Source organism: Pseudorasbora parva, chromosome 2 (assembly GCF_024679245.1).
Source record: "Pseudorasbora parva isolate DD20220531a chromosome 2, ASM2467924v1, whole genome shotgun sequence".
NCBI lineage: Eukaryota > Metazoa > Chordata > Actinopteri > Cypriniformes > Gobionidae > Pseudorasbora > Pseudorasbora parva.
The window spans coordinates 41504784-41517160 of NC_090173.1; the positions used below are offsets into that span (position 1 = coordinate 41504784).

General features: G+C 38.5%; 1 protein-coding gene and 1 long non-coding RNA gene across 2 annotated transcripts; one reads left to right on the plus strand and one right to left on the minus strand.

Moving 5' to 3' along the window:
• The first annotated feature begins 374 nt into the window (after positions 1 to 374).
• On the plus strand, positions 375 to 5510 carry LOC137043949 (uncharacterized). The gene is made up of 3 exons (XR_010898588.1): positions 375 to 492; positions 754 to 1121; positions 1620 to 5510. It is a non-coding gene; the product is annotated as an uncharacterized lncRNA (long non-coding RNA).
• Positions 5511 to 6613: 1103 nt separating this feature from the next.
• pla2g10 (phospholipase A2 group X) lies at positions 6614 to 8952 on the minus strand. The gene is made up of 4 exons (XM_067428989.1): positions 8816 to 8952; positions 7828 to 7996; positions 7222 to 7328; positions 6614 to 6804 (listed from the first exon to the last, which is right to left on the minus strand). The coding sequence occupies exons 1-4, from the start codon at positions 8850 to 8852 to the stop codon at positions 6656 to 6658; spliced, it is 462 nt and encodes a 153-aa protein (XP_067285090.1). The 5' UTR covers positions 8853 to 8952; the 3' UTR covers positions 6614 to 6655.
• Positions 8953 to 12377: the final 3425 nt, after the last annotated feature.

Sequence of the window (12377 nt, forward strand, 5' to 3'; positions counted from 1 at the left end):
GTGTTGACCAAATAAGGTTCAAATAAAAGTAAGCAACACTGGTTGTGAAAGTGTTAGAAGGTGAATGAAAGTTAAGTAACAGCTTAAAGGAAAATTACAGGCTTTATTGAGTTGATCAAAATATTGCTGACATAAATCCTTGTAATTTTGGTAGCAGTGTAGCTGTCGCAGATAAAGTATTTTTCTTTCTGAATATTTTGGTCACTTCTTGAAAGTTTTGTTTTTGTTTGTTTCAAAATGTTGTAATTCATGAATACTTATTTGAGAACTGTATATTTGTTTTGCATGATAGTTTGGCAATAGTGACACCTACAGGAGAAAATGATTAACGTAAGACGTACCAGTCATTTGATTAGCATAAACACGGAAAACATGAGGTGTTGGGCACACGAATTGAGAGTTGCGAAGATTGAGAGTGTTTGAGTGTTATCAAGAGTGTTTGATAAGCAGATGTCTCCTAATGTCTCCTGAATCCTGATTGGAAAGGACACGGTATGTTTGTTTATATCTTGGTTGTTGTTTGTTTATAATTTATGGTACTATGTGTATTAATTTAAGTTTAAAAACCTATGGTCTTACATTTTTTTACAATTGCTATGACAATTTTGTCAACACCTTTAACAAATTTCCTAAACTCTTAACACAGTTAGCACAACATCTGTCTGTGTAGGCTATACTATTAACACATTCATTGTTGCTTTTACACAAAATACATATAGTTAACACAAATTTTAAATGCTTGAACTTGTTTAGGTGTTGGTGTTCTTTCATTCACATGCCCAAACAATAAACACGGGCGTCTGTGGGCTGATCTTGTTTGAAAAAGGAACAATATAGAGCAACACAAAGAAAGTAAGAAAAATGCCTGCATGATGGAGAGGAAGATGAGTACCAGGACAAGAGAAAGGATTGGGACGAGGACAAGGTAGAGACTGAAGAGTTGGAATGCATGGTGGCGCTCAAAGAAGGGCCAGAATTAGGGTTAACTGATCAAATAAGAGCTACTATCATAGACCATGTCATAAACCACAGTCATACAGAGAGGCTGGTGAACGAGTACAGCCTAATCTCAGCCGGGACAGAATGGCATCCATTATCCAGAATTTTCAAGAAACCAACAGGTAGGATATTTTTAAGAGCTTCTCCAACTTCAAATTGTAAATACTTTTACCATGTATTACAGTGACTGTATGCTTCTGGTCTCTAATATGTAAACTATATATAATACAGTTTCTGTATTTCAATCGGATGTTAGTGTTTTTATGACATTGTGCTATGAAGGACTAAATGTTCCTGTTGGTACGAGAACATATGTTAGTGTTTAGGAAAAATATTGGATTTTGAGACCTGTTTGATTTGTTTTGGTAGACATAGTGTATTGTGTTAGTGTATTATTGTATTTTGAAAATTAGTGTTGTAGTTTAGTTTACAATGTGTGATTTTGAGCTTGAAATTAACAGTTTTGCCAATTGTGCGATGTTGGTGTGTTAAGAGTTTAGGAAATTTGTTAAAAGTATTGAAAAAAATTTTCATAGCGATTGTAAAGAACTGTAATTCAACAATGTCATGAAAAAAAAAACTTCATCACGATTTTGATTGTAATTTTTATTTACTTTCAGGTTTTCATGGTGTCCATTTGATGTTCGTGATGTTGATTGTCCTGAAGACATTAAATATTGAAGACATCTAAGGCATCAGTTGAAGCGTGGTTTTTCTGGTTCGGAGAGAACATTCAGGAGCCGTTATATCAGATTTAACTAAACTACATCTGTCCCAGGTGCACTCAACTGCTTTGGTCTGTAAAGGTGTGAACCACTCCATATAATTGGAACATCAAAGGGATATTGTTTCTCAGGAAGTGCCAGATCATTGTGTATTGAAACTGTTTTGTGTATTTGTGAGGTCTGCATGAGGAGGTCCTAACAAGTACGGTACTCGTTGTTTTTGACATATTTGTCTAAACTGACTTAAGGGGAGAGTTCACCCAAAAAAACAAAAACAAAAAATTCTGTAATCATTTACAAGGTGCTCCAAACCTGTATGAGTTTCTTTGTTCTGTTGAACACAAAAGAAGAATGAATGAATGAATGAATGAATGAATGAATGAATGAATGAATGAATGAATGAATGAATGAATGAATGAATGAGGCATTTTTATAGTACTTTCGTAATGCAAACCCAAAGCGCTTTACACTCATGTCAGGGGTCTCTCCTCAAACACCACCATGGACAATGCGATGGCTGCCACAGTACAACGGCGCCAGTGCGCTCACCACACACCAGCGATAGGTGGAGAGGAAAGAGGGTGATAGAGCCAAATCAATGGGCATTATTAGGAGGCCATGTTTGGTAAGGGCCTTTGAAGGGAATTTGGCAGACACTATCACGGACACTATGTTACACCCCTACTCTATATGAGAAGTGCCATGGGATGGGAAAGAGTGTGGTATGGGAAGAGTGTAGTATGGGAAAAAAATACTATGGAAGTCAATGCACTGTGAGCAAAAAAAAATCTGAGTCTTGTTTATCTTAAAGGTCCCATGGCATGGGTTGTTTTATTGTTTTATAATGTTTCCTGGGGTGTACTTATATTGTTAGTATGGGTTTCACATAAAAAAAATCCTAATTTAGAAATAAAAGCTATTTTCTATACTGATATTAGCCCTCTGTTTGGAATGCTCTGTTTCAAGAGGCGTGTCTTCAAGAGGTACGTCTTCAGTGAAAACACCCACTGTTGTGATTGGCTGACATCTTTGCATTTAAACAGAGCCATATAGAGAGAGAGTTGCGACAACTCTGATAGACTCCAATGGAACGTTTTTTTTTTTTTTTTTACAGCAATGGCGGCTCATGGAGACTCTTAATAGTTCCCGAAAGTGGCAGCCACGCCATTGAGTTACAGCAGAACAGATGATGCACTTTTAAAAGGTAAACGTTTAATCAGGAAGAGTTTAAATTATGAGCACATCTTAATTACGTTTCATCCATCATTATGGAATTAGAGAAAAAAAAAATTAAATTTTTTTTTTTGCAAGGTATGGAAAGTTACATATTAGTTAAGTACAACATGTCGATGTGTAATAAAATTATTGAAAATCAATGCATTTGTTGGCTATTAATTACCAAAAATCGCAGTTCTGTCACTGTAACTGACAATTTGAATTGCCCGCCAAAGCACTTCCTGGAACTATTCGAGGTCTACATGAATCGTGACTATTAAGCGTTTTGAACTTCCGTTGTCGCAACTCTCTTTCTCTATGGCTCTGCATTTAAAATGAGATTACGTGCGTGGTTTAGTCATGCACGAACTGGAGCAGCTGCAGAGCTGCCAGTCGAGAGAGAGACAGAGAGGGAGCTGGGGAAAGATTGCTGAGGAAGTGTTATTGTACAGAGTTTTTGAGAGCGCAAGGTTATTTTGTTTGTATCTGAGAGCTCTGAATAAACACAAGTTAACTTTGCAACGTTATTTCTCTCACAAAATGCTTTCACCACAGCTAATAGCAAACACGACATCAACATGATACAGTAAGAGCTTCTGTTGAGCATAATGAGCAGCGTCATTCAAACTGACCAATCCGAACATTATAAAGAGTGTTCTTTGAATGCTCTCTGTAGTTTAATCATTTAAATAACAGATTTGTTTCATGCTACAAACAGAAAAGAGGTGAAGTTGATGGTTTTAGTCACTGGCTTGATTCACTGATGCATCAAGACGGCCAGTGGCGGGACTGACAGTTTTAAACAATTTAGAAAAAAAGTCTGTGTGAACTTCAATGATTAGCTACACATGAACACTGTTACTCACTGTTTGTGGTGGTGCTGTTGAATCCATATGGTAAAGCCTGTGCTGCTGACATCCACTGATAAACTGAATCCTTTCTCTACTAATTCTCTGGGCGTGCAAATCAGAAGAAGGGGCGGTAACCTTTCCTGGTATGACGTCATAACAGGAGAATTCAAGATCAGCTAGTCTGAGCTCTCATTTTCTCAAAGGCAGGGAAAGACAGCCAGAACTCGGTTTACACTGATCAAAATTTCTAGTGACTTGGGTACAACATTTAGGCTAGGGGAACTCTTATTAATGTTGAAAAACCTCATAAAATAAAATGTCATGCCATGGGACCTTTAAACTCCAAGACCATTTTTTGGTATTTCCGCCTGGATTTGGCCTACCCAAATAAAAAAGCCTCCCATACACACATAGGTTCTAGGTTCAAAATGTTGGTGTCATTTTACAGGAAACTATTTGAAGTTACATAAAACACTTCTAAAAGTCATAAACATGTATGATATAGCCCCGTTTCCACCAAAATTACCAGGAACAATTTGTACCAGGAACTTTTTTACAGGAACTTTTCTCCCCCCAGACCTGCAACTGTCTGCGTTTCCACCGCGATCTAAAGTTCCGTGAAGATTAGGCAGATTAGTCCGGTGATGTAGGACTGCGCGCGACTGCTCCTCCAAGTCACTGATGGACAGTAATCATTTTTGCGCGACCGCAAAAATAAACAAAAAATAATGACATTTTTTGTACCGATTGAAAGATTTAGTGGACTGTTTACATGAGACGTTATCTAAACCGATCTGGTGTTTACATGTGATGACTTTCAATCGCAATCATTTTGTGACATGCAGTTTGTCTGCCACATCAAAAATGTCAACGCTGTTTTCTCCAGCAGCTGAATGTGTTAACTGTAGCCATAGCAACTCTTAACGGCCACCAGGACTAATACAGTATTATATAAGCTATTTATTTGTTGTAAAGTGTAATAATCATCTCAGACAAAAATTCATTCTTCTGTCAGGCGCAGTTAAAGTTAAAACTGCCTGGGGCAATATAAGCTGTGTCATTATTCCAACATTATCTTCATAACTAACTAAATAAAAAGTTTACCCCTCAGAAAAATGAACTTTCCTCTCTTGTCAACATGAGGGACGCATGTAAGGACGCACACTTAAAAGTAATCGGTCAGATCGTTTACATGGTGAAAAATAGACTGTAAAACAATTAATAACGAGTATGGAAGAAATTCAAGCTGTGCTGCTTTTGCTGGTTATGTATAGGTTTACTAAAGAGGAAATTAACAACGACAGAAAAGAGCACTAGCATATTCAGAAAGCTTGTAAAGCTAGATTTAAAATGACAATGTATATTATTATCAGCTATTACGGACATTGAACGTGAGATGGCTGAGGCGAACGCGCGCCATCAGACAGAGAGCAAGACTGATATTTACTGAACGCAGAACGAACCTCGCAATAGACTTTTAAAAATGCCGGTTCAAATAAAATGCTGCGTGAGCTAAACCAATCAGCATGTTCAGCGCCCAAGTCCCGCCCTTGAAAGTTCCTGAACTTTGAAAAAATAGTACCTCGCGAGCAGGGCCGTTTGGAGGGGGAAATATTTACCCGGAACTTCATTTAGACCCTGGTTCCTGCGGTCTAAACACACCGAGTACCACCCCAAAGTTCCTGGTTCCTGGGTAAAGTTCCTGCGGTGGAAACGTGGCTTATGTTGTCTAAGCTGTAATAACCCCCCCAAAAAGTAGTTTTTTTTTTTTTTTTTTTTTTTTTTTTATAAATTCATTTTTGAAAGTGTGTAACTCAGGCTCTGTGTGCTCTAGGACCCTGCAGACAGTTTGGGCTGTTTCCAATAAATTCCAGAAAATAGTGGAAAAAATAAGTTTGTCTGTTTCATGTTGTATGCAAGATTTATTCAAATGGATCTGAAGGGAGAACACCCCCCCCCCTTCCCCTCATCATATACAGTGATATAAATGCAATATCCCAGTGTCATTAAATTAATTATATATGCTGCAAACAGCCCAAACTGTCTGCAGGGTCCTAGAGCACACAAAGCCAGAGTTACACAATTTAAAAAATGAATCTATATTAAAAAAAAATCAAAAAGTGCCTACTTTTTTGGGGGGTTACAACAGACAACCTATATACTTACATGTTTATCACTTTTAACAGTGTTTTATGTAATTTCACAGCGTTTCCTTTGAACCACGGTATGTGTGTATGGGAGGCTTTTCAATTTGGGTAGGCCAGATCCAGGCGGAAATGGTACCAAAGTAATTTAGTGTAAATACATTACTTTGTGTAAAACAAATGCCAAAGTGATGCATATCTCTAGAAAGAAGAGACTCTAAACTTTCAAATGGTACCATATGAGCCCATAGCATAATCGTACAGGGTTCATGGAGTAAAAAAAGTTAAAAACTATTTAATTTATTTTGCTGAACTCTTTCGTGTTCAGCAGAAAAAATTCATACAGGTTTGGAGCAACTTGAAAATGAGTAAATGATGACAGAATGTTCATTTTTGGGTGAACTATACTTTAATAAACCTGACAACTAGCCCCATTCACCCCCAACAGGCTAAAACGATAGTGCCATTCAGAAAATGCGCTGATGTCATGACTGTAATTTGGCTATATATATACATTTATAGCATATATGTATACATACATATACATTAAATGTATATATACATTAAAACATATTTTAATCCATTCACTTTTGAAAGTCAACTCTGTAAATATAAACATTTATATGAAGAAAATGCAAATCCTTATAACAATATAAATTCAAACTAATAGTCATCAAACATACAACAAGCTCTACAAGATGTGTTTACCAAATTTTGTCCATTAGTAAATGTTGCAGGTGGGATGAACACATCCACAGAGGAAATCCGGCCACAGGGTGTACTTTTGGTTGAACGGAGCCTTTCTGAGGCATCTGGCTGCTTCCCTGTCACATCGGCAGAGGATTTTCGCACATCTGTCATTAAGCGTGTCTGTGTCGAAGACATAAATGTAAATTGACGACTGTGTTAAATGAGTAGTTTACATATAGACTGAAGGACACCATAAATCAAAACCATCACTTTATATCTCTAAGCAATATACTGTGAATCCCATGAGAATTGCCTAGTAGCCTACATTATGTTGTTTACTCCAGTAACGGGATCTTAAAATATCCCGTGGTTTGGTTAAGAACACAGCCGTCTTTTTAGCCTGAAATGTCCCATCTGTTATAATACACACCCTACATTACTACTACTTCCTCAAGCTAAAAAGAAAACAAAACAGAATCTTTTCCACCCAGTTTCCTCTTTACTGACTATTTCTCATTTAGATCCCAGTCTATTATAACCTAAAGTCGTTCTAAAAGAATGTAAATATGGCGTTTATGATCTGATAGCACATCATACCACAGTCAGCCTGCTCGTCGTCGCACGTCCACTGATACCTGTCTGTTTTTGTTTGACAGCCCGCGAATTCTGCATCCCCATAACAGCAGTCATGCTTGTGACAACACCTATAGAGAAGAACACATGCCTTTGAGATTATCTTTAATGAAACGGCACAGAGGACCGAGCCCCAGTTCTGTCTGGTTTTTAATTGTTTCTTCATCATGTAACATATAATTCAAGTAGACTTGCAGAAATACGAAACAGAGGACCGCTATTATGTCGGGCCCTAGAAAATGCTGACTCCATAAGATTAGATTGAGCAATTCCACTGTGGAATGTGCTGCAATAATATTAGCCGGTTTGTTTATCTCGCTGTCTACTTCAGAGGAGCTCTTTCACTGGTTGCAGTGAAATTGGTCTCTGCATATAACCTGAGGTTAAGGGAAACAGTTATTTTGTGTGTGGGAGAGCTGGGAGTATTCTTGGTATCTTCGCAGATGCCCACACTGTGAGCAAGATGCATGGAGAACAGACAAATCGAATCATTGCAAAGAGAAGTGCTTGCAATCACAGCTTATTTGTTGCAGAACTGCATTGTTATTTGTAGGTATTGTGGTTTCTTACCAGTCCGTTCTGTCTCTGGGCCACCCTTGACCCCCAAGACCACAGTAACATCCGTACATCACATAAGATAAAGCTGATCTTCCCGTGCTGCACTTGATAACCCCAGCTAGTTCCAGCAGACCCCTTTTACTCCTTGAAGACTTCTGCGGCTGCAGGGAAGCCATACTGACTAAAAAGAGTAAAAGGGTGAATTTAGCCCGGCAGGTATTCATTATAATTTAACCAATTCTTAAAATATTTTGTACATTCATTAATTTAGCAGACACTTTAAACACTAAGTAAACAAACTAAGTCTCCCATTGAAACTTTAAATTAACATACTTCTATTGTTCAGAGTTTTCCAAGGAAAGAATAGGGACATTTTTCACCAATGCAGTGTTAGATTCCACCGATTAAGTGTTAGATTCCAGTTGTGTGGGATTTCTTAAAGGGTTAGTACACCAAAAAATGGAAATTCTATCATTATTCACCCTCTTGTTGTTTCAAACCCGTAAGACCTTCGATCTCTGGAACATATATTTTTGATATTTTACTATGATATTTTTGATGGAATCCGAGAGGTTTCTAACCGCGTCCAGACTGCAATGTAATTGCCATTTTCAAGGTCCAGAAAGGTAGTAAAGACATCATTAAAATAGTACATGTGACTACAGGGGTTCAAACTTAATGTTATAAAGTTACAAAGCCAGCTCCTGAGTCACTCGCATGCATCATGGAACAGCGTTGGAGACTGAAGAAAAAGTTGAATAAAGTTGTTGTTTTTCTGCACAATTTATTCTCATCGCTTCATAACATTATTGAAGAAAACTGTTTTTTTTTTACTTTGTTTACAATCCACAAATAAATAAATAAATCTTCAAAGTATTTTTAAAAGATACTTTGAGTAGCTAAATGCATTTTAAAAATACTTAAAATACTTTCATATTTAAAAAAAACTAAATGCATTTACTTTTTTTTATAACATACATTGAGATGTGAGAAGCCTCACCTGTAAAGAGCAGGAATGTGTGATACAGCGCAGTCATTGTGCTCAGAGTCCACAGGTAATAGTCCAGTCTCTATTCAGTCTCAAATAAACAGACTTCCCTCAGTCCTGGGCTTATTTTAGATGCTGAGTAATCTCAGGACATCATTCCTACTGTAATCCTCTCTCTCTCTCTCTCTCTCTCTCTCTCTCTCTCTCTCTCTCTCTCTCTCTCTCTCTCTCTCTCTCTCTCTCTCTCTCTCTCTCTCTCTCTCTCTCTCTCTCTCTCTCTCTCTCTCTCTCTCTCTCTCTCTCACATTCACATACACACACACACACACACACACTGCTGGTGGCGGATGGTTCCTCTATCCTCAGGGTTAAATTAAGCTAAAAAGTTAAAGTCTGAGAATGTTGGATAATGTGCCCCCTCTGTCTGATGACTGGTTGAGTGTTCAGCTTGGGACCGCCCATGATGGCTAGTTGGCTTTTCCGTACAAACAGCTTGAGCTGGATGAGCTGCCAACTGGGAAATAGTCATGATCGAACATGCCAACAGCAGCAGCAGCAAGCAGCTATTTACTTTTTCCTGCATCTGTAAACGATGAGATCTATTCATAAACTCATCCAGGCCACAGGCCACATAGTAGCCTAGTCTGGATAACTAAAGCCATTTTGAAAATCTTAACTTTGTAACACCTGAATTAAAATTTGGTATGTTGCATAGGCTACTTCTGTAGCCTCGTGTGGCTATTGAATATTTTGATTGATTGGTCAGTGACAAGCAAAATGATGTAAATGGACAGAAAACTGATTTCCAACTTAAAGTGTTCTTGTGTTCTGCCTTTTCAGTCACCACGCCTTCTTCTCACAAAATAATTTAAATCCAATTATATAATATAATTTATAAGCACATTTTTTAAAATTAATATAGGCTATGTAACGTTTTATTTCACACTTGAGAGTTTATGTTTGTGGCGGAAACAATTTTCCGCCACAGGGTGCTCACCCTGTGGTCTGTGTGGGTCCTAACGCCCCAGTATAGTGATGGGGACACTATACTGTCAAAGAGCACCGTCCTTCGGATGAGACGTTAAACCGAGGTCCTGACTCTCTGTGGTCATTAAAAATCCCATGGCACTTCTCGTAAAAGAGTAGGGGTGTACCCCGGTGTCCTGGCCAAATTCCCTTGATTGGCCCTTACCAATCATGGCCTCCTAATAATCCCCATCCACTGAATTGGCTCTATCACACTCTCTCCTCTCCGCCTATTGCTGGTGTGTGGTCAGCGCACTGGCGCCGTTGTACTGTGCCTGCCGTCGCATCATCCCAGTGGATGCTGCACACTGGTGGTGGTTGAGGAGAGACCCCTGACATGAGTGTTAAGCGCTTTGGGTGTACAGTTGTACATTTGAAAGCGCTATATAAATGCCTCATTCATTCACTCATTCATTCATATTTCCTACATTTCCGTATTAATCATTACTTGGCACTGCACGTTTCAAAATATTGAGAATTTGACGTGAAATTTTTGCAAAGACAGATTCAACCCCACATTTCCAGAAAGTGGGGTTGAATCTGTCTTTGCAAAAATTTCATGTCAAATTCTCAATATTTTGAAACGTGCAGTATGGTAGATAACAGTTACTTAACTGTAGATTAAATAAAAAACTCAAATGCCATGTTTCTAGTTAGCATGTCATCGGTAGATGTTTGAACCTGAACCCAAGCGGCAACCTCCTCCAGTTTCTCTTGAAAATACGGAAGTGACTTAAACTGCAATTCATCCACTGGCCGCTAGGGAAAGGCTCCAGAAGGGGATAGAATCTCATTGAGATTCATGTTAAAGCAGCACTAGGTGAACTTTTCACTAGGTGAACTAAAGCTGAACTTTTCAACCTTCATAATATATTTTCAAGACTCTTGTGATGATACATCGACTTACAATAGGTTGAATGACACGTTTGCCATAGCTTGATGGTGGTCTGTATGGTTTTTAATCATACTTTTAAACTTCGGGTTTCGGGTAGTAACCCGAGAACAAAAAGAACTACAAAATTCGACTGCTTTACGGCATATAAGTCACTTCCACCACCACCCACACTTCCTTTAATCTGGAAGTGCAAGCCCAACTTTGTTCGTCGGATAATATAGTCATGTCTGAAGCAGCACAGACAAATAAGAAAGAAAAGGTTTTGTTGGAGGAAAGCAATAAGAGGAGACGAAAAAGTGATGGGATTAAAGGCATGACGAGGATCAACATTGGACCAGCGTTTGCACGTCGGCGTGAGCGGAAGGAGGCGTGCCCGACCGATGCTGTCATGCTTGTTATGGTGATTACCTACCACTCAAACATTGAACTGAAGTATCATATAGATTTTGTAAAACGGTAACCAATAGACTACTATAATGACGCTGGCTTGTAACGTGAGCATCGTGATTATTTGGTGTTTGAAAAAAATAAAACCCATGAAATTATATTCATATGACATGCTGAAACATATGCCACTGACTGTACCTGGGATGAAGACATTTCACACACGGCGCCAGAAGAACACCTGCATGTGAACTCCTCCTGCAGTGTTCAGGGGAACTGTTAGTGCTGCACCAACCCGCAGGGACGCTTTTATGAAGTTATTTGGCCTGCCCCGCACCACTGTATATATTTTTACCACCCACTCCGCACCCGCGACCATTAAATAGACATACGGGGTCCATGAGTTATGAGATGACTAGTTCAGGGCTATCAGGGTTGTCATGTCAGCAAACGCACGTGCGATGGCATCCCCTGTTGTAGGATGACAGAGCTTACGACAGTAGTTGAGGACATAATTTTTTCCCAACTGTAGGGGGACCCCGAGAGCAAAAGTTACCAAGTGCTGCTTTAAAATGGGATTTTAAAAATAACGTATTAGTTTATATAATGTCTTATAGTTCAGCATAATTAAGGGTGTGATTGAGTGACATGGAATTGCCGTTTGTCTGCTGTCTGTTAGTCACTACCTCACCTCAGCTCCAGCCACACCCCTCCTATTTGCCCATTTTTAGTTATCCGGAAGTGATGACCCGCTGCCAAGATGGCAAAGGCCGACTCTTCCTATGTGTTACCTCATGGACACTGTCTGTCTCTCTCTCTCTCTCTCTCTCTCTCTCTCTCTCTCTCTCTCTCTCTCTCTCTCTCTCTCTCTCTCTCTCTCTCTCTCTCTCTCTCTATATATATATACATATATGGGTCATTCCTGGGATTTGGTCATATTTCAACTTGGACTTTTTAATTTTTTAACTACATATAATTACATTTCTAAATACCCCACATTATTAGGCACATATTAAACCTTCAAAAAATCATATTTTCCCATCTCAGGCATTAAAGAGTTTTTATTATTTTTAGTTTTTTTCAGATTTGTACACCTTTTATTCTCAACCCTGTAACGGACAAAATCGAATTAGTTTCAACAGGATTTTACGCAAAACTTGTTATAAAACAAACATCCACCTACTGCTCATGTGTCCCTCATACCAATTCAATGACTTTAAATGTAACATTTATGATAATTTTCACATTTTTAAGTGATGGAAGTTACAA